This window comes from Corapipo altera, unplaced genomic scaffold, assembly GCF_003945725.1.
Source record: "Corapipo altera isolate COAL_440 unplaced genomic scaffold, ASM394572v1 23b, whole genome shotgun sequence".
NCBI classification, from domain to species: Eukaryota; Metazoa; Chordata; class Aves; order Passeriformes; family Pipridae; genus Corapipo; species Corapipo altera.
In genome coordinates, this window is record NW_020884885.1 from 15659973 (window position 1) to 15680743 (window position 20771).

At 50.7% G+C, this 20771-nt stretch overlaps 4 protein-coding genes across 10 annotated transcripts in view; 2 read left to right on the forward strand and 2 right to left on the reverse strand.

Moving 5' to 3' along the window:
• Positions 1-1565, forward strand: part of PHRF1 (PHD and ring finger domains 1) — a 31387-nt gene extending 29822 nt beyond the window's left edge. For all 3 annotated transcript variants that reach the window (XM_027642506.1, XM_027642508.1, XM_027642507.1), the window contains exon 18: positions 610-1565. In XM_027642506.1, the coding sequence (XP_027498307.1) occupies positions 610-744 (135 nt within the window). In that variant the 3' untranslated portion in view covers positions 745-1565. The remainder of the gene's footprint in view (positions 1-609) is intronic.
• Positions 1566-3630: 2065 nt separating this feature from the next.
• LOC113946764 (malignant fibrous histiocytoma-amplified sequence 1 homolog) lies at positions 3631-11989 on the forward strand. 3 transcript variants are annotated; one of them, XM_027642511.1, is made up of 10 exons: positions 3631-3685; positions 4709-5588; positions 6183-6474; positions 6858-7044; positions 8073-8263; positions 8367-8854; positions 10071-10228; positions 10747-10906; positions 11353-11423; positions 11525-11748. In XM_027642511.1, exons 1-10 carry the CDS (start codon positions 3667-3669, stop codon positions 11704-11706), a joined length of 2628 nt encoding a protein of 875 aa, XP_027498312.1. In that variant the 5' UTR covers positions 3631-3666; the 3' UTR covers positions 11707-11748. The 3 variants fall into 3 exon arrangements, with proteins under 3 accessions (XP_027498312.1, XP_027498311.1, XP_027498310.1); XM_027642510.1 differs by lacking the exon at positions 3631-3685 and adding an exon at positions 11864-11989 and having other exon boundaries at positions 4425-5588; positions 11525-11631; XM_027642509.1 differs by lacking the exon at positions 3631-3685 and having other exon boundaries at positions 4425-5588.
• A 230-nt stretch (positions 11990-12219) lies between these two features.
• Positions 12220-16084, reverse strand: IRF7 (interferon regulatory factor 7). Of its 2 annotated transcripts, none has more exons than XM_027642513.1 (11): positions 15918-16084; positions 15677-15839; positions 15240-15402; positions 15077-15159; positions 14853-14898; positions 14636-14740; positions 14365-14547; positions 14088-14213; positions 13568-13954; positions 13271-13389; positions 12220-12582 (listed from the first exon to the last, which is right to left on the reverse strand). In XM_027642513.1, the coding sequence occupies exons 1-11, from the start codon at positions 15938-15940 to the stop codon at positions 12436-12438; spliced, it is 1545 nt and encodes a 514-aa protein (XP_027498314.1). In that variant the 5' UTR covers positions 15941-16084; the 3' UTR covers positions 12220-12435. The 2 variants fall into 2 exon arrangements, with proteins under 2 accessions (XP_027498314.1, XP_027498313.1); XM_027642512.1 differs by having other exon boundaries at positions 13172-13389.
• A 2222-nt stretch (positions 16085-18306) lies between these two features.
• The window catches only part of SLC25A22 (solute carrier family 25 member 22), a 51906-nt gene continuing 49441 nt past the window's right edge, over positions 18307-20771 (reverse strand). For both annotated transcript variants that reach the window (XM_027642515.1, XM_027642516.1), the window contains exon 10: positions 18307-20489. In XM_027642515.1, the coding sequence (XP_027498316.1) occupies positions 20336-20489 (154 nt within the window). In that variant the 3' untranslated portion in view covers positions 18307-20335. The remainder of the gene's footprint in view (positions 20490-20771) is intronic.

Consider the following 20771-nt stretch of genomic DNA (forward strand, 5'->3'; position numbering starts at 1 on the left):
CCTTGCTCTGCATTCTTGCCATCACTGGGAAATTCCATCATAAATCAAAATTCCTGAGATAATGGCTGCAATTTCATATCTTCTACGTGACCCATATGAACCTCGTGTTGTTTGTAGGAGAGCTGAGCAACACCCATCACTGCTGAAGTCACTGTGAACTCCTCTCTGAACATGAAGAAAGTTCTTTGTAGGGTTTGTTCTTTCTCCTGTATCTCAAGATAGGCCCTCAAAACTGCCAAATTCTTTTAGTCTGAGCATTGCTTCCTCAAAATTATCAGAAATATGGGATATCAGCACTTCCTTGGTTACCACATGTAGTGTAAAACTGGGTGGATGGGTGGAAAAGCCTGTAGTAAAAAATGAATAATTCTGTTCTCAGAGATGCCTCTGCATTCAGTTGGTGCTCAGCAGATAAGCACTGGGCCATTTCTGGAATGCTTGAAGTAAAATATTCCTCTTACCTTTGTTTTCTTAATGTACACTGCTATGAGACTTGAGGGCCTGTGCAGGAATTGGTTCCCTTGGACAGCATCTTAGGTCCTGTCTGTCACTTGCTTCTTGCCTGCCTGAACTGCTGTTATTGACTGAATGCCCTTTAATCCCCTGCAGATCTGCCACAGCAAAAGTGGAGAGATCAACCCTATGAAGGTGGCTAATCTGGTGAAGGCATATGTGGAAAAATACAAACATATGAGGAAACATAAGAAAACTGATAGTGAAGATACACGTGAAGTGGAAAACTGAGAGCAAGCCACAGCCAGCACGATTTGGACTGAACTTATCGTAGCTGTGGACACTATGGGAATAACAGACCTGCAGTTGCATCTCACTGTAAACAAAGTGCAGAGAAACAAGATTATAACAGGACTTATCTGTGGAACCTTCTCTTGAATTGTTTCCATATGGGAATGAACTTAGGATTTTTTTTTGATTACCTACAGATGTAGAACTACATAACAATCAAATGCCTCAGACCAGCAGAGTAATTCGAGGGGAAACACAGAAGAGATTAATGTTTGGGACTCCCGGATTGCTACAGTTTTCAGGGTTACTTTGATTCACATTTTTGGGCTGTGCACTTGTCTTGCTAAAGTTTGAAACTGGACACCACTTTTCTTACAGTATATTGAAAGCTGTATACTGTTTCCCTTGTGTTTATTTATCAATGGATTGTCTTTAGAAATTTCTGATTTAATACTTGAAATATTGTATTTTTAGCCTGTTGGATGGTGAGCGAAGCTTTACTCGCTCTGGCAGTTGGGGATTGCAGAAATGACCTAACCTTTATAAACTGACTTCAGAAACACTGCTCAAGCTGTGGTGTTTATTTACATTGGAAGTATCTTGTTAGTGAAAAAAATTAATTTCGGGGTGGGAGATTGTGTTGCACTTGTGTAAATAATGCACTGACGGCTGGTTTCATGTCTGCCTTTCAGGAAACAGTGAAACAAAAAGCAAGCATCGTGAATTTTCAGTAACAAGCCGGAGGGATAAGGTTGAACTGATGTACAAAGCAGAAATGTGACAGAGTTTATAAAGTTATTTTGAATGGTTTTAGTCCTATAGCAGGTGTCTTTTGTTTGTCTTGCATCTGCCTTTTGCCCTGGCTGATCTGTGTAAACCTGCATGCTTGGCTCTTGCATAAGGAATACGGTGTTTCTAGAAGAGAATTGGAGTTGGATTAGTAATTGTCCCTCCTCCTCTGTAGGAGGACTCATTTTCCTATCAAGAACCAAAGAAGTCCAGCACACATACTGACTTCATCTTGATTTCTTTAACAACACTCCTTGCCCGCATGTACTGCAGAGCAACAGATCTTTTAAGGGACCATCTGAAAGACAGTCACTTAAAAATATATTCAGCACCCGTAAACCTGACTTGAATCATTCCCCATTTAACCATGTTAGGGAGGAGATATTTCACAGGGAGGCTGAAGGGAAAGCCCGTAAGATACAACTCAGAAACTGGCTTTCCCTTCACAGGAACAGAATGCACGTGGCCTGTTGGACCAGATGGCAACAGCACTTCTTACTGAGGGCTTTCCTAACCTCTTGGAAACTGCCCTCTTTGAGGACAGTCTTGCTGCTTGTCTTCCAAGAGAAGACGTTTAGGCTCCCTGGGATGAGTTTTATAAAGCAAATAACGGCAGCTCTTTCCTCCCCCATAGTGAGTTAGGAAAACTCACAAATAGCAAGACCTTTGGTTCCTTGCTGGTGTTCCTGGCGTTTCAGTTACTCTGATTTTGATCGTAAGATTTTTGTCTGCATACTGTAATTTTGTCTGTGGTTCCAAGTAGCTTGTTTGGGGAGTTTATTATTTAAGCAAAACAAGCCTATATACCAGTAGTGTTTAGACTGGCACAATGCTTTGCTCCTATCATTCACCATCCTAGAGAAGTGTTTATGGATGAGCCCTGAGCATTTTGGAGTTAATCTTCCTTGGCTCTGTATGCTTCCTGTGTGGAAGTGCAGCCTGAATGGAATATAAGGAGGTGATAACTTTGGAGTTGCTTTAAAGATTTTTTTGAAAAAGACTCAGTACTGACTGCAGAACAGCTGAAAGAGAAGCTGTAGTTCCCAAGCTAAACTTGTAGCCAGAATACATACCTGGCATATGGGCATGGAGTTGTGAATACAAACACTGTTGATAGATTCCTTGACAAAATAAAAGTTCAAACACTTCTATGGCACTGTTGGCACAAGAATGAGGGAATGTGATCTAGTTGTGCACACAATTAGGCAGGAAATTGGGCACCTCCCAGTGTGTCAGAGGAACAATTCAGGAATAACCTGTCTGCATGAGTGAAAAAGGGTAGGTGGTGTGAAAAAACAAGCCTTGACCAAATAATAGAAACAACTACACTGTTTACCAGGAAGACAGTGTCAGTCTGTTTTGTTCCTCAGACTGTTTCACTTCTTGTTTAATATTAGCCTTGAATTGGCAGTAAAGATAACAGCCTGTTCCAGGGTGTATTGGGAGTGCCTGTGCTGTAAGACCTCTTAAATTTGTTACCTCTGCATCTGCCACTGCCTTGGAGGAGCACTGAAGCTGAAAACTATACCTTCTGCATGTGCTTTCCACTGAAGTTATATCCACAAGAATACTGGTTCTGTCTGTCTGCCATTAAAAATAAATCCATCAAATTGTAAGCTACCCCATGGGACAGGCAATAAGAAATATACCTAAAAATGCCTTTTCTGACATGTTCTAGAAAACAGTTTTTCTAGTATAATGTGTATGTTACTTCATGGCCCTCTTGGATCAGATGCTGCCACCTGTTTAAGGGAAGAAATCTTACTGAACACCTGCAGTAATTTGGTAACAGGATAACTTCTTGTTTAGTGTCCCTTCGCTCCTCTGCAACAGGGGTAATGCCAAAAGTTCCTTAAGCAAAGGCAGGGAGGGATGCTGCACTAGGAATTTGACTCGGGAGCTGCTCTGCCACCGTGTTTGTCTTACAGGAGGCCTCCAGAACTGCTTTTGGGACACAGCCCTGGCCCTGCTATGTGGCCAGAGTGTTCAGGTTGTTGAGAGCTACTCTGAGGTTGGAGGGAGAAAGGGAGGGTGGGGTTCCCAGACAGAGCCTGGGGAGGCGGGGAGTGAAACAAGGGGAGGAAACGAAAGGGGGAACGGCCTGGAGGATCCAGCTGGTGCTGCTGCCGGGCCATGGCCCAGCCCGGAGCCTGTGAGTAGCTGCCTCGGCTCTTCACTGCTCTGGTTCAGAGTGAGGGGAGAGTCCTTTGGCTTGTTCCTGATGGAGAGACTGGGTGTTTGGGAGAGGGTGAAAGCTTGCCTTCTTGCTGGGCTTGTAGTAGGTTGTGTGTTCAAGTGGATGCCGAGAAATGATGATGAGTCAGTCCTGAGCAGGGTGTGTTCCACAAGGGGATGCCATGGTTGGTGTCACGTGGTGAGGAAGTGAAACAAGGGAGAGGAAAGCAAATCTAACCATGCTTTGTTCTGGTATCCAGTGATCCCCATCCTGCCTCCTGCTGGCATTCTCCTTGCCTGCAAATCTCTCCGCTAACATGCTCTGTTTGGGGATGTTCTCAGCCATCACTGAGTCCCTGCCTGTGCACCTTGTCCTTTGGGGAATCCTATTGTCACCTGCATTATTCCCCCAGTCTCCCGGGGCTGTAAGCACCTCTACAGGGAATCACAGCATCATATGCATCTGGAGTGGGGCAAGGGGAGAGGATGTGATAGAGGAAGTGCCTGAACTCACTAGCCCTGGCTTCAACACTTCTCCCTAGCTGTGGTCAAGAGCTGAGGGTAGGCTGGGTGAATTACTTGGAGAGCAGCTGTCCTCCTGACGTCAGCTCTGCCCTGCCAACCTGCTACTGGGATGAGCAAACTGCCAGTTTTGGGATAGGTGCACCTGTGGCTGGAGCTCTTGCAGTGCTCAAAGCATGAGACCAGATCTGTTAAGGTGATGCTTGGTGTACAGGTCAGCATCTGATGGGAACTTTCTTGTTGTGTCTTAGCCCCAGTGGAAACTTTCTTGTTGTGTCTTAGCCCCAGCCAAGATCCTTGTACCTCTCTTCAGGAGCTGTTCATGCAGCAACTGTGGTTGCACTGTTAAACCAGCTCCGCTGCTTTTCCTTGCTGGCTAAAATGATCCCAAAGTTGTGCAGAGCTCAAGGGAAAAAGTGGTCTGCAACCCAAAGGGTCAAAGTGTCTCTTAACCACCTTCCCTGTCCCATGTGTCCAGGTCAGGAGCAGGAGGATGGATTGCGTGAAGTGTCTCTCTCCACCCAGAGACTGCGTGTGCTGCCTCCTGCAGTCCTGAGCAACCCCATGCTGGAGAGCCTTGACGTCGACAGGAACAAGCTCAGGACAGTCACCGGCATTTCTAAGCTTTGCAAACTGAAGAAGCTGATACTGTCCAAAAATGAGATTGTGGACTTTCCCAATGAAATCCAGAGCCTTGTCTGTTTAGAGAGGCTTGAGCTGAATCAGAACCAAATCAGGGTCATCCCAGAGGGGATTTTCTCCCATCTCCCCAGGCTTAAACACTTGCGGCTGAACAACAACCGTCTCTGTGCCCTCCCCAGGGACCTGGCAGCTTGTCAAGGCAGCCTCCAATACCTCAACATCTCCAACAACCTTTTCCGGACCTTCCCACTGCCTGTCCTGCAGCTGGCACATTTACAGGAGCTCCATGTGCAGAATAATGCCCTTCGCCAGCTCCCCAAGGAGCTCTTTCAGAGGCAATCCCTGAAAATGTTTAAGGCCAATGGGAACCCCCTCCGGGAGCCACCCAGTGAAGTGTGCGCTGGTGGCATTCAGCAGATACGGAATTACTTCATCCAGCTTCAACACGGTTTGGGGCAGGAGGACAAAAGGGTCAAGACCATGTTCCTGGGGGCTTCACTGGCGGGGAAGTCCACCATCTGCAAAAGCCTGAAGCAAGGGCAGTCCAAACTGGTGCCCAAGGAAGAGCGAACAGTTGGGATAGAGATCAGTGAGTTCCAGATCGAGGACTTCACATTTCTCTTTTGGGACTTTGCCGGCCAGCTGGAGTACTACATGACTCACCATGTGTTCATCACCCCACAGGCGCTTGTCATCCTCGTCATTAATCTTCACATGTAAGTGCTCAACTGGTTTGGATTCCAGGTGAGGCAGGGGAGGAAAAAAGGAACTAGGGAAACTTTCCCCTGCACAAATTCACACCATTTCCATTGGACCTTGAGGCCTGGTCTTCTCACCATTGGAGTAGCTAGTTCTCCTCCCTCCCCCTTTTTGCATATCAATCTTTTAATTAAGCCACTAGGTCTGTCATCACCCTGCCAAAAGCCTCTGTTTAGAGGGATTGAATAACTTCTTCTGTGACAATTGAACCCTGCCTTGGAAATACCTTTACAATGCCTCTATATCCTGCAGTGTTCCCTGAATATGAAGGGAGCATCGCTGCTTGGGTTTTGTCCCTGTATAGCACAAAAATTTCCCATCCACAGCAGGGGTGGACTCTACACCCCATAGCTTTAACTGGCTTAGCTTAAGGATGGAAAACTGAAGGATGAGCTTGGATACAGCCCATGTCAGCTTCTGAAGTCTGATCTCTTCTCTGGTGAACTCCTGGGACAGCACAGGGTGCATGGTCAGACCTGCACTGGTGGAAGTTGTCTGGAGATCCAGAGAGTGAGACATGAATTTGTGATTTTCTTTCTCTCCCTCCCCAGGTACCAAACTAATGACAACACTTTCAAGGAGCTCGTTGGTTTCTGGATCAACAACCTGTCCATGCGAGTCCCAAACTCAGTGGTGCTTCCTGTGGGAACCCATGTGGACTGCTGCCAGGAGGAGGAGATTGAGGAGAAGAGGCAGGACATCATGGCCAAGATCACAGCCATGCTGGCAGAGAGAAAAAGCAACCTCACTCACTGCATCAACAACCTGGAGGGCAGTGAGGAGCCCAAGCTTTACGTAGACCAGTGGGAGAGGCTGAAAGAGATGGAGAGCTGCACGTTAACAGTAGGGCTGAGATTATCCTGGTTTCTGGCTGTCTGTGATCACCTGTTGTCTCTGGTAGCCCAGTGTGCTACTGGCAATAGTGACCTGGTGCTAATGCATCAAGCCCCTACTGCAGCTGCTCCCTGGGCTGGGGTGGATGTGGTAACCCCTGGCTGTGACCTGCTGGGTCCTTGTCCCTGCTAGGTGATGGGCATCTCCTCCTGTGGCTTGTAGCAAGTACCTGAGGAGGAGTGTGAGGGTCATTTACCATCACCAGGTGATTTTCCAGGAACTGCTGCAGAACAAAGGTGTGACCTCCTTGGCATTAGGTCCTTCCTTTACCTCACAAACTAAAAGACTCCTCTGGATGTGCTTTTGGCAGGTATGTGCTTTCTCTTTTCCAGATCTTAAGCTTAGTTGCTGTCAACTGCATGGATCTCTGTGATATCAAAAAGCTCGAGGCCACTATTTTGGAGCACGTGAAGAACGAGGAGCTCTTCCCCGAGGTGGTCCGAGTGCTGCCACCAGTTTACAGGCAGGTGGAAGCTGCCATTGTGGATATCGCACAGAGCGAGGAGATGGCAGACCATGGTGAGTGCCACGTCTTCCTGGGAGGACCTGCTGTACTGTGCCTGGGACAGGCTCTCTCCAGAGCTTTCCTGAATCGGGAATGGGGTCTCCGGTGCTTGCTGCACCTTCTGGCCCTGCTTGTGTGGCAGTGGGACTGCTGCAGAAGACCTTGCAGCGTTATTGCTGAGCATTAGTTACTGCTGCCCAGCTCTGTCACTACAAGCATCTGCCCCACCCCCCTCACCCCAGGCAGGTGCCTAGGGAAAAGCATAGGAGAAAGCCAATTGTGTCTTCACAAGGAGGCTCTGCTAGCTGGCCGTGTTGTCCAGTTTGTTTCTTTCCAGTAACATTGTTCTTTCTCCCCTTTTCACTGTATAAGCAATTAAAAAATCTTGCAGGAAGGAACTACATAGCTTTACTGTTTCTATGTAGTTTCCAAATCTACATCCTGCTAACTTTATTTAATAGCCCCTGCCCCTCCCTAGACCCTTCTCTATGTCTCTTGTCACTTAGCAGGACTAGCAGGCAGTCCCAGCTCCTTACTTATGTACCTAAAGCAGGTATAAACAGCACCAGCACCCTGTGTCATCTCTGGCTCACCTGGCCACTGTAGGATTAGAGAATGAGGAGCAAATGCTTTTCTTTTGTGGAGATAAGCCAGGTTTTGTTGCCTGTCTCTCTGCATGACTGAATGACAATCTGAGGTTTAACTGGCAATCTGAGGTTTTCTGGCTGGAAACAGACCTGCTTTCTCAAACAATGACAGAAATTAGTATTAGCCGCATTTTTCAGATGTGCCAGTAAGTCCTGGCTGTTGCCACCACTGAGTCAAGGCAAGACCATGGTAGCTGCAGGGTGGCAGTGGGACAGCTGAGGATAGGCAAAGCATTTTGGGCCACAGCCACTGAGCATTGCTGCAATCCCAGCTGCTTCCTCAGGGATGGCGTGGGTGATATGGGGTGCTGCTGGCGTTTGTTGGCTCTCTAAAGCATCTGCCTTGGAATGCTGTGTCCGATAGATGCATGCTGAACTCCTGCATCTCTCTCTAGGCATGATGGACCTCCAGTACCTGCTCAGCAAACTCTCCCAGCACAAGCACCTGGCCAACCTGGGCAGAGAGCTTCTCCAGGACATATTGCGGTACCTTCACCGCATTGGGCTTGTCGTGTGGTACGAGGAAATCAAGCAACTGGAAAGCACTGTTTTTCTCCAGCCTACCTTCCTAATAACTATGTTCAAGGTGAGCATGGTCATCAGGATCATCTACTCTGCAGGGCTCAAGCTCTGCAGCTTTGCCGGGCTGCTCTCATTGCCACCTCGTCACTTCTTCTCTTCCCATCCAGCTCCTTGTGAGGTATCGCCTAGTCCAGCAGCTCGAGAGCATCTCTGTGGAGACACTGATTGGGGAACATGCCACCATCAGAGACAGGGCCAACTGGGTGTGGACCTTCAAGTCAAAGGCAATGTTGTGCCACCAGGCTGTGCGTGCTTTGGTGAAGCACCAGCTCTGTTCAGAAGGGATGTGGGATGTCTTTGAGGAAATCATGGGAAACGGGCCTCAGAGAGGGAGAGGGAAGCTCTTCAGCCTTCTGGAGCACTTTGAGCTCTGCCTGGAGGTGAGGCATATGGAAGCACTCAACCCACAGGCCAGTGAGTTTGTGCCTGGGAAGCTGTGGGAGACAACACGGAGCCAAGGCGAGTCCTGGTACTTGTTCCCAACCTATCTGAACCAAACAGAAGAAGTCTCTGAGGTGTGGGGAGGAGATCACCCCGAGGACCTCCACATCCGTGCCTACTTCTCACCTGAAATACCTGAGAGCTTCTTCCAGAGGTAAGCAGTGGTTTCCAGCCCTTGATGAGGTTGTGTGATTTGGGGTTTGCTCGGTGCAGTGCCAGTATGACTGTCAGCAAGCCCTTGGCTGTTGAGACTTGTATCTGCTGAGCCATGAGGCTGGGAGTCAAGATATCAGGGTGGCTTCTCAGCTCTGCCATGCACATGTGGAGTCCTGGATGAACCATTGCAACGTTCACTGTCTGGATGTGAGCAAGGGCCACACTCCTGGTTCACCCTTCATCTGGAGTGGTGTTTGGCTAGTCTGTGCCTGTCCAGGTATTCAGAGGTCTCCCAGTCCCACCTGAGGATGTTCCAGTTTCTACGTGTCATGAGACTGTACCAGTTTTTGGAACATCTCCTGGCCTTGTGGACTTGTTTCCAGAGTTTTACCTGATGGTGGTGTGGTGGTGTGGTTTAACCCCAATTGGAAACCAAGCACCACAGAGCCACTTGCTCACTTCCCCCTGGTGGGATGGGGGAGAGAATCGGAAGAGTAAACGTGAGAAAACTCATGGGTTGAGATAAAGACAGTTTAATAGTTGAAAAAAATTATAATAGTAACAGTAATAACTATAATAATATTGTAATTAAAAGGAAACCAAAAAACAGAGAAGCAAAACCCACAAAGAACAAGTGATGGAAAGGAAAAACAATTGCTCAGCACCAACCAAACAATGCCTAGCCTATTCCAAGCAATGGTTTCCCAGCCAGCTTTCCCCCACGTTTATATGCTGAGCATGATGCCATACGGTATGGGATATCCCTTTGGACGTTTGGGGTCAGCTGTCCTGGCTGTGTCCCCTCCCAGCTTCTTGTGCACCCCCAGCCTCCTTGCTGGCAGGGCCGCATGAGAACCTGGAAAGTCCTTGACTTGGTGTAAGCCCTGCTCAGCAGCAACTAAAACATTGGTGTGTTATCCCCATCATTCTTATCCTAAATCCAAAGGACAGTGCTGCACCAGCTACTAGAAAGAAAATTAACTTCATCCCAGACAAAACCAGGACAGATGGCCAACTCTGGAATCATCTTTTGGCTTAAGAAGCTGCTACTGCTGCTTGAGCTTTTGGTAGGGGAAAGTTCTCATTTGGTGTCTGCCTCTGTTTTTACTGAAATTGGGTTCATATTTTCAAGTTCACCTGGTGCCATGCTTTCTTCTGGTGCAAGGGGTAAGCTAGGAGGAGGCTGGTGAAAGCCATGGGGAATCTCCTCACAGGTTCCTGGTGAAAGCTTGCTCCTTCTACTCCACACACTGGGTGGCCAAGGTGACCTGCCTGCTTGTATGCAATGGCAAACCTCTGCTGATCAAAGAGAATAACCAGAGGGCCTACAGCTACCTGGAGCTCCGGTGCAGAAAGCCAGCAGGAAGGACAGGTAAGATTCCTGATTCATATTTCATGACTCCCAACCCTATGTTTCTCCTTAGCTCCCCTTCTGCCACCTCCAGCCCTCTGGGCAGTGTCCCAAGAAGCCTCTGCCACATGTCCTAGTCCGGCCAGGGCCCACCAGCAGTTCAGTTAAAAATTTCCCCTTTATCCATCCAATTCTGTTCAGGACTCCTCTAAAGTATCACATGGAAGTGGAAAGTCAAGTTTTCAGTCTTCTCATGGAGCAAATGTGTCATCCTTCCCCATAAAGGCCCCAGCAGAGTACAGTCTCAGGCCGAGTCTTCAAGTGACAAGCAAAAGGGCCATCCGAGTAGGGGAACTCTTCTAACATATCGTTAGAAGGCTATTGTATGAAGGGTATGGGTCTTGGTTAATTTGGGATCTGGAGCTGGTCCAACTGTTCTTGCTGTGGTGTGGTGGGCTGGAAGCGATGGGTGCATCACCACAGCATCTCCTGGGGTTGGGGACCGTAAGCAAGTGAGACATTCTCCTTTTGCCTGGAAGGTTTTCAGTTTGCATGGGACTTCCTCGTGGCAGTTGTGCTCATCATCCAGAAGCTTGCTGAGGAGTGGCCGGGGCTGCACGTGTGTGTGAAGACTCCCTGCCGAACAGTGGGCTGTCCCGCAGAGTTCATCTGGCCAGACATGGATGGCACAAGTGCCATGTACGTACACGCTGTGCCACTCCAAGCCAAGGGCAGGACCTGGGTGACTGCTACTGCAATGCTGGTGGGGCTGGTCAGCTGCTAGAGGCCACGTGAAATTAGTCATGAAACACTACTTTGCCCTCTTCTTGACGGCAGCAGCTCATGCCCCACATGTTGTTAGCACTTACTGGTGTGGGAAAGTCGATCATGGAAAGAAGGGTGAAGAAGCTGAGACTCTGGACTCAGGCACATAATATTCACTCTGAACACATGCCCACATGTCCCCTGTTTCATGAAGAGCTGAAGGTGCTCAGGCCCCTGGGAGGGCAGCAGGTGTCCCACCAGTGGTGGGACCTCAGGTCAGGGTGGGAAAAGCAAACCTCTTCCATTGTCTTGGCGTCATCTTCCATGGGGACTGCTGAGGCAGCTCCTGCTCCTTCTTTTTGTGGCTTTTCCCTCCGCAGGACAAGGGAAGATGTTAAAACATGTGGGACGTGTGGACACCGTTTTGGCACAGAGCTGCTTCTGCCCAAAGGTGAGCCCAAAGGTCCCAAGTTTGTGCTGCAACAGCTCTCAGGGGAAAGAGGGCTGATGGTTTCATGGAGCTGAGGTGCTGAGGGTGTCCTATTCCCACAGTGCCCAGTCAACTGGAGAAGCCCCCAGCACAGCCTCCTGCTCACTATTACGTGACAAGCTATGGGACCACCACCTTTGGGCCCAGCAGCATCCAGGTCACTAGGCAGGTAAGGACACTGCCACCTCCCCTTGCCCAGGGACCAATGGTGATAGCCAGGTTGGTTCTCTCCCCTCGCTCCTGAAATGAGGGGGGTGTGGTTCCTTGCGGCCTGGGGAGGGGACATCCCATCTTCAGGCAGCGCTCTGGTTTCCACACTCCTCCCTGAGATAGCACCACCTCTGTGCCTCCGAGCTCAGGTCTGAGTGCTTCGTGTTGCAGTTACTGCCTTATTTTTCCAGAACATCTCCAGTGAATAATTCTAGCCAGTGGGGAGGCACTTGCTGAAGAATTACTTTTGTTTAGCCAAAGCCAAGCTGTCCTCAACAATCTCTGCTTGCAAGTCAAAGTCATGTTTGCAGCCTTAATGCATGGAAATAAATGAATCGATAAATGCATCCCTTCATGTGTGGGAAGTCACCTCACTCACTAAAACTTTAGAGGAAGAAGGTGCTGACAAGGGCTCTGATATCAGCCTGCTGCTGCCAGCAGGGACTTTGCTGAGACAAGGCTGGACCCCTGTGGTTTTGGGGTGTACAGGGGGTGTTTCAGGCCTATAGTAGGGGCAGACATCCAGGTAACACCAGCAAGAGGGAACTACTTTTCTGTACATATATTTAAACTTGGAAAAATTAAGAAAATAAATCTGTAAATGATCATAACCCACAAAAACACGTTAGCAGCTGACCGAGGGGAAAAGAAACATGTGAGTTCTGGGATTGGTCAGTGAAGCTGTCCCTGAGTTGGGGGTGCCGGTTTCTACAGTGCCCAGTGGTCCTGCTACCTGTCCCAGGGACCATGTGGTGGGTGGGGGTCAGTCCAGCTGCATGGTGTACTGCTCAATGAGATCGTAGAGACTGAAGGAGTCTGAGAGCTGCAGGCTGATGGTGTGGCTGTCGAGGGATGAGGCTCCCTCCTGCAGCACCTTCTCATAGCAGTACTCGCAGAACGTGGGCACCAACTGCAGAAGAAAAATGTCAGGGTTATGGGCAGCTGCCTGATGTGCCTGCAACAGCCTGATGTGGCTGCAGCACCCTGCACAGCCCTGTCTTCCTGGAATGGAGGGAAGAGGTGTCTGGGGCATCCTTTGTCTCCCCCATCCCGAGGTTCCCATCCCTGGGCTGCCTTCACAGCATCCCGCCCAGACCCTGAGTGTCTTTTGACTCAGGTGCACCGCTGCCCCATGTTTCCCTTGGTCCACAAGGGTTCCCTCCCTGGTCACCCAGCCCCTCCAGTCTCCAAGGGTCCCCCTTCCCTATCACTTAGTTCCCCTATCTCTCTCAGCCCCACAAGGACTATCAAGATATCCATCTGCCTCAAATGCCAAGGGCTCCCAGATCCCCATCTCCACTATCCACAGAGGGTCTCCCTCCTTGGGCACCCAGGCACTCACCTCCCCTGGCCCCTGAGGGTCCCCCTCCCCAGACCCTGAGGAACCTCCATCCCCCGTCCATCATGTATGAGTCCCCATCCATGAGCACCCAGAAAACCATCTGCCCCAGCCCCAAGGGTCCCTCCTCAGGCACCCAGATCCTCCTTCTCCCAGAGACCTCGAGGGTCCCCCTCCTCAGACACCCAGAGTCCCAGCTCCCCTGGCCCTCATGAGTCTCTTCCCTTCCCTGGGCAGCAGTGGTTGTTGGCTCCTTCACCTTGACCAGGATGAGCTTGGCCTCCTTAGGCTTGGCCTTGGAGAAGGCCTGACCAAAGCAGAGGTAGATGGTGAAGTCAGGGGACCGCCGCCTTTGGCCGTTGCGGAAGTCCCTTAGCTCTGCAAGAGAAGACAGGGATCAGTTTTGGGGTGAGCCTGGGGAACAGAAGGACTAGGAAGATTTGGATGCTTGTAACATCCTGTTTCCCGTGAGCCCCCATCCCCTGGTTCCCATGAGCCCCAAAACCAGGATGAAGGTGAAACAACACATGGAGAACAATGTGACACCCCTACCCACCTGTGCTAAACTCACTGAAGTCAAAAATAGGGGTTTCCTGGTCCCGGCAGAGAAGGTTGGATGGGGGGTCCTCGACACCCTCGAGCTGTTGGGACAGGGCCCAGAATACCTTGCACTTCTCCCGGCGGGTGGCAAAGACCTTGTAGGCACGTTGCTCCAGATGCAGCCCCACCTTGCCCAGCAGCTCCTCAGTGATACGCCACTGCTTTCTATCGGCCATGTTGGCGGGGCTGGGGAAGTGCACCACGCGCCAGGGACCCTGAGCCACCGCTGGTGAGCCACCGAGGGGCTGGTATGTCAGCAGGCAGTGCCTGCCCTGCACGATCTCCCGATGGAACTCCTTTCCCCGGTAGTAGATGGTGACGTCCAGGTTAGAGACGAAGTCACCTGCACCAGGCAGTGATCAGCAGCCGCATCCTCCAAACAGAAATGTTCTCCCTCTCCAAACTGAAACCCCCCGGCATTATTTACTATTAATAAGTATAATAATTTATAACTACTAATAATTAATAACCCTCACCTGTGTCACCCACCAGCTGCTGTGGCTGTGGCACAAGGCTGGCAGTGGGGACCAAAAACATCGCCTCCCCTGGTGACTGCGTGGGGACCATGCCCTCTGTCAGGTGACATGGCAGTGGCACGGCTCCTGCAGCGGGACATGAGCAGCATTGGCATGGGGATTCGGGATGCAGCAGGATGGGGGTTGCTTTGACATGGGGTGCAAGTGGCAGCACCTTGGCCTCTTCCCACTATGACATTCCCATGCCCAGGGCTGGATCCTGCCCCACAGCACCCACCTAGCTCCTCTGGTGGCATTAAGTCCAGGGGGGTGTAGGTGCCCAAAGCAGGCTGCTCCACTGTGGGCACCCACTGCTGAAATTCCGTGGGAGGGAAGCAGTTGTTCTGGCTGGGGTCGGCATAAAGCTGGAGCAGGCTGTCCTGAGGAGGCTGGAGCAGGACGTCCAGGTGGAGGGTGTCCCCTGCAGGGAAATCACCAATGGGGAGGTGCTGGCATCACCCACCCATGGAGCCACCCACTCTGCATCCTGTGACCAGGGCTGGTCTCACCTGCAGGCACCCAGGACGGGGTCATGCCGACAGCATCACGGGGGGAGATGTCACACTGCTGCAGCAGCTTCTCCAGTGACATAGGCTGTGTGGGGTCGATGCTGCCTAGGGGGGAGCACAGCAGGTGGGATGTCTCACAACTGCAAAATCAGCCCCACCTAAGCCTAGCGGGGTGCCTCCTCCAAAAAAAAAAAATGATTGTGGGACTAACATTTACCTGGGAGAGCAATTTCAGGGGCCATGTCTTGGGGATGAAGCTCCACCTGTGAAGGGAAGCAGGATGGGATCTTTCTGCTGAGGATGAGGAGCTCACAGGAGCCCCTGACCTGCATTTTGGCCAGAAGCTGGGCTGCAGCTTGAGAGCAGCCCAAGGCCATAGAGGTGTAATGCCTGAGCAGTGGCAGTGGGGACCCCACTAGCCTGCTGCGCCCACCCAGCTACCTGCAGCTGCTGTTGTGCTGGCTGCTGGTCCACCGCAGGATCAGGGCTGCTGAAATCCCCCTCCGTGCTGTGCTGAAGGGTGCCTGAAAGGAGATCATCAGGAATGGGGCATCCTGAGATCGCCCACCCCACCCAACATAGCCCCCTCTGGGGGCAGACTCACCTTGGTTAATGGTGAAGACCATGTGTGGGTCTTCACCACACTTGGAATTGTCCTTCAGCCGTTTGAACATGCCGGTGCTGCTCAGGGCACAGCGGAAGTTGGTCTTCCACTTGACCGGGTCCTCAGACGACTCCTCATACCGCCCACCCACCTTTGCCCAGGCCTGTGGGTGCAAGGAGGTGAGCATGGGGCCTCTGTCTCCATGAGCATGGAGGTTTCAGGGATGACTGCTCTTCCCCTGCCTTCCCAGTTCCTACATCCCACCCACCTTGAAGACCTCAACTCGCTGCTGGTCACCACCCTATCCCACCCACCTTGAAGGCGTGGTCACTCCAACCCTGCCACCCTGAAGACCTGGAAAGAGCACTGCATATCAACCCCATCCCGCTCACCTTGAAGACCGTGAGGTTCCTGCTGGTGACCTCAATCCCACCTACCTTGAAGACCTCCAGGTCGCTGCTGGTGATGTCCTTCCTGGCGTTGTGCTTCCAGGGGACGCGGAAGGTGGTGTGCTCGCGGTCGAGCCAGCGCAGCCCGCGGTACTTCCCGCTGTTGATGGCGTTCAGGAGCCACGGGACGAAACGCAGCCTCTGGGCCTCCCTGCGGGCAGGGGACCGTCACCGGGGGAATCAGAGCCACCCGGGGACGGCGGCCCGGGGGTGCTGGGGCGCCGCTTACCCCTCGTTCTCCGGCGCTGCCATAGTGCGGGCTCCGCCGAGCTGCTGCGACGGGACGGGCGGCGACCTCGGTGCGGGGGGCGGCCGCTTCCCGCCCGGTCCTTTATCCGCCTACTCCTGTTTTCCTGGAAATCACGTGTCCCTTCCGAAAGTGAAAGTGCCGCCGCTCCCGAGGTGGGGGATGTGGGAGAGTGTGCGTGTGTGTCCCTCAGCTCCCGGGGGTGCCCGAGGGATGCTCCAGCCCGGCCCCGCCCCCGGAGATGCTGCTGCGCAGCCCCGCGCAACCCCCTCCCCCAAACTAATCATGTTTAAAATAAATAAACCGGACTTAAAACGTGAGCTTGGGGCAAACAGAGCCCTGGGGCTCAGCCGCACCCGCTCCCGCCGGGGCTTCCCGGGGTGCGCCCGGGCACAGGGCTGGGAATCCCCGGGCGATTTTCCGTTGTTTTAACCCTTCTTCTCCCGGGCTGCCTCGGCTGCAGCTAAGGCCGTCAAGAAATAAAACGCAATTAAAGGCCAAGGCCCGGGGGGCAACGCTCGTCATTGAAGCAGAGGCGAAACAGCTCATCCATACCCATGACAGGAGGCAGGTCAGGGGCAGCCCCAGCGCCCTCCCGGCTCTTCCCTGAGGCCCCTGGAGCTCTGCGGGAAGCAGTAAAAACCACTCAAATCCCCTGAGATGTTTTTCGAGTTCATTACCCAAGGATCAGAGTGGGGGGTCAGTGGGGTGGAAACACGGAGTTGCTGCTGCCCCTTTTCCCACTGTGCTGCTTTTGAGGAAATTTCCTCTTCTTTCCAGGAACTTCTCCCTGCTGCTTACTAGGCGCTCCTATATGTTTTTCCAGAACATTACCTTTTGTTTTCCAGGAAATCTTCAGCTTCCCTCCTAAAAAACCCCCCACTGTTTCCCATGAAATTTCCCAGTCACTTTGAAGGCTATTTCTTCCTTGTTTCCTGGGAAATGTCCTTGTTGCTCTCTAGAGTCCTCCATTGCTTTCCAGGATTTCCCCCTCTGCTTAGAGGATCTCCAGTGCTTTCCTAGGAAATTCCCCCATGAGACTTACTCCCTGGGAAGCAAAAAATTATTTCTGAAGTAATATCATTCTTCCTCTCCGCGGAATTTCCCTTTTGCTTTCCACCACTTTCTCAGAAATTTCCCCTCTAGGAAATATTAGTTACTTTTCAGGAATTTTCCATGTATTTGAGGAAACTTCCTCCTTGCTTTCTAGAATTTCTCTCCCTGTCTCTCTATGCTATCCCCCCTATAGAAAGTCCCCCCATTGCTTTCTACAAATTCCCAGAGTATTTTTCCCTTTGCTTTCAAGGACTTCCCCCTACCGCTATCAAGAAAATTCCTACATTGTCTTGCAGAAAATTTCCCATTTGTTTTCCAGAATATTTAACTTTCTAGGATGGTTTCCCTTTGCTTTCCAGGAATTCTCCTATCAGTTGCCAGAATTTTCCATTTGCTTCATAGGAATGCCTCCCCAGGGTTTTAGGAAATTTCCTTGTTGCGTTCCAGGGAATTCCACCAGCCAAAACTGACTCACGCACCTGAACCCAAGACAAGGTTCAAGTACAGCAGCTCCAGCAAAATGTATTTAAGGGCAGCGAATGCCATGAAACCCAAACAAAAAGGAGCCATGGCAGCCAGGGGCAGGGTGGGAGCAAGGGACAGGGCTGACATGGACAAGGTACGACTGGGAAGGGGCTGGGTTGGGTGGAGAGATGCCAGAGGGACCGGCAAGGGCACACAAGGAGTTGACCCCTCGCTGGCTGACAGCTGCTGCCCCAGGGACAAGTGGCACCTGCAGGGAAGGGAGCAGAGGTGTGTTTATTTACTTTTATTCCTCATTATTGCAATCAATACCAACAGGTTTCAGTTAATAGATGATTAATTAGGTTGATGAGAATTCTCCCATTTTAAACTCTATTCTTTTTTTTTGCAAGCAGGACCCTGCCTGCCCAGGGAGCTCCTGTGCAGCCACAGTCACTATCCCCTGCCACCTCCCCAGTTCCTGCTGACTCAGGGACATGTCCAGGAAGCTAAAAATCAGCCCCATTAGGGTCACTAGCTCCAACATAGTGGAAGAAGAGCTGATGATTTGAGAAGGAAGAGTCAGTTTTACAAAGAGGTTTTCAAAAGCATCCCAAAGGACAAGGAGGGCTTTCCCTTAACCTCAGCCCTTCGCTGCACCAAATTTTCCTCCAAACTTAACCCCACAGTCCAAACCTGCACCCCATACACACCCCTGCAGCCACAAGTCACCCTGCTTCAGAGGACAATCCTTGCAGGCAGGAGGGCAGGCTGAAACCCCACTAAGGAGGGGTTTCCTCTTTTGAGGACCCTCCTTGTAAATCACAAAGCAGCAAGGAATGGGGCACCTTAAAAAAAAAAAAATAAAATAAATCTTTCTCTTTTAATTCCACCCAAGGAAAATCCAGAGCAAGAGCAGCATCACAGCACCACACACAGAACAGACAACTGTCATCATCTTTGCACAGATTCCTTCCCAGATACATGGAGAAGTCATTAAGAAAAATAAAGAAAATTATTCATATATGCATAGTGACAAGTAACAAATCAGCCACAGAACAACTTTCTTGAAGAGAAAAAGGATTCATCACGGAAGAAGGCCCTCAACATACAGGTTTTACAAAAACCTAACCCAAGAACATTGAAACAGAGGTGGTTTCCTTTTAAACATTAAAAACAGGGATTTTTTTTTAATTAATTTAAAACACATTTGAAACACAAACACCAAGCAAGCGCCTGGAGAACAAAGCAAAAAGAAGGAATGAAAAGTGAATTCAACCAGTTTAATTTCAACACCAAAGTTGGGTGGATTGCACCAAATGGAATAAATAACGGAGAAGATCACACTGGGTTGGAAGGTCTCACACTTAAGGTCATTTAAACTAGAATTAATTACATAGCCCAAAAGAGTACTGAAAGAGGAAGTCCTCTGACAAGTGATATTAGGTGGGGCACTGTCCCTTTGACAGAGCGAGTTGTAGGTGTGGATTTGGCCTCTGGCACCCAACAGTGATCACCACCCCAGAAGCCAATGGCATGACGAGTTTTTTGTGATGCAGAGGACTCACCCTGCAGGTAATGCACCTGCAAACAGCTCCTGGATCAGGGTGCAGGAACCTTCCGCCTCCTCTACACTGGCTGACTCCAAACACACCCAAGTTAAACATCAAAACACAACCAAGCCTTGTGTTTTCACCTTGCAAGGTGAGCACACAGGAGCAGCATTTCTAGTGCGGCTCCCTGAGTTTGGGCACCACAGAAATGGAGTAGGTGCCTCCCTTCCCACACCTGGGGTCAGGCTGGAAAAAAATTAGATCAGCTACTCTACACCTGCAGCCACCACTTTATCACCCTGGGGGTGGGCAGGTTGAAGGAATGTAAGTGGTTTCTTGTTGTTTGGTTTTCCTTCCCCACAACCCCACATTAAAAAAAAACCAAAACAAACCAAGAACAAACAAATAAAAGCCCCCTCCAAAAAACCAAAACCAAACACACCCCGCCCCCCCCAAAAACCCACCCAGAAAACACCCCCAAATGAAAATAACTTGATCCCAAGTTCCTCTCCCTTCCCTGCCTGTAGCCAAGCAGGGAAGCACCTTTGGACATTCATGTGATCCCACAGACATGTTCCCTACAGAGCAGACATCTTATCTCTGCACCTCACCAGAATGTGCTTGTGACACCTAGTTAGGAGGGATATCCCTTTTGCTTTAAAACAAAAATAATTACAAAATCAATATTAACAATCAGCATTCATTTAAGTCCAACTCGTTTTTAAAAAGGGAGAAGGGAGGAGTGAAGGTTTCCAGGCCAAGGAACTTGCCAGATCCAGCACCCCCCACACTGTGCCTCCAGCAGCAATAAGATAAGCCCCCTTTGTGCAGTGCCCGCTCTTGACCCAAGGTCAGCAGAGCCAAGGAGGTGCTGAGGGGACACAGCTGCCCCTCCAGCTCCTCCTCAGATAGCTGGCAGCTCCAGGAAGAAAGAGGGAATCTGTGGTGGATGAGGGTTCAAGTTATTTCTTTCCCCTCTCTCTTTCTCCCCAAGGCTGAGAGGAGACTTCTGGGTCTGCAAGCCCAGTCTGTGCTTACCAGTGTCCTTAAGCATGACAATTAAAAAAAAAGAAAGGGAAATTAAAAAAAAAAAAAGAGATATGAATAATTAACTATTGTCCGTGGAAGGAGCAGGAGGGAGCAGGTTCCAGACCAAGACAGAGAAGGGACTCTCTCCCTCCCCATGTTTGCTCATCTGGAGACCACATCCCTTCGGCATCCCTGCGCGAACCCTTTGTGCTGTTGCTCTGACATCAATGGACATGGATGGTGAACACGGGGATGAATTCAGCGCTGCAGAGGGCGGGAGGGCACACCAGCACGCCAGGGCTAGGCCCGGGGCTTGGGGAGCATGTCCAACAGGAACTCCGCGATTCCAATGAAGTAGACAACTTGTGCAATGCCGAAGAGAGGAGCAATGACCAGGGCTCGGCAGTATGCCCCTTTGAAGAAGGCTGTGGGCCCTTCCTTCTGCCAGATCTTCCTGGGGAGAAACAGCAGAGACAGGTAAGTGTCCACCTCACTCCTCCACCATGCCAGGAGAGCCTCTGGCCATGCCCTGGCTTTCTATCTCCCTCCAGAGGCTAAATCCAGGCGAGTGCTGCCGCCTGGCACCGCCCCCACAGCAGATCATCCGTCATTCCCCACATGCTCTGCAAATGGCCATGCAGAAACATGCCCCATCCCTACATCTGACCCAGAAGCAGGAGCATCTGCCTGTGTCTGGAAGTACAGCTAAGATAACCCACTCCAAGCTTACATCAAG

What these genes read in the sequence shown, in the direction of transcription:
- LOC113946764 (XM_027642509.1), top strand. Translation starts at nt 4,612, where the DNA reads ATGATCCCAAAGTTGTGCAGAGCTCAAGGGAAAAAGTGGTCTGCAACC. An exon ending in TCCTAATAACTATGTTCAAG is followed by an intron (nt 8,264 to 8,366) that starts GTGAGCATGGTC and finishes CTTCCCATCCAG; the next exon opens with CTCCTTGTGAGGTATCGCCT. An exon ending in AGAGCTGCTTCTGCCCAAAG is followed by an intron (nt 11,424 to 11,524) that starts GTGAGCCCAAAG and finishes CTATTCCCACAG; the next exon opens with TGCCCAGTCAACTGGAGAAG.
- IRF7 (XM_027642512.1), bottom strand. Translation starts at nt 15,940, where the DNA reads ATGGCAGCGCCGGAGAACGAGGG. An exon ending in GGTCTTCACCATTAACCAAG is followed by an intron (nt 15,160 to 15,239) that starts GTGAGTCTGCCC and finishes ATCTCCTTTCAG; the next exon opens with GCACCCTTCAGCACAGCACG. An exon ending in CAGCACAACAGCAGCTGCAG is followed by an intron (nt 14,899 to 15,076) that starts GTAGCTGGGTGG and finishes TTCCCTTCACAG; the next exon opens with GTGGAGCTTCATCCCCAAGA.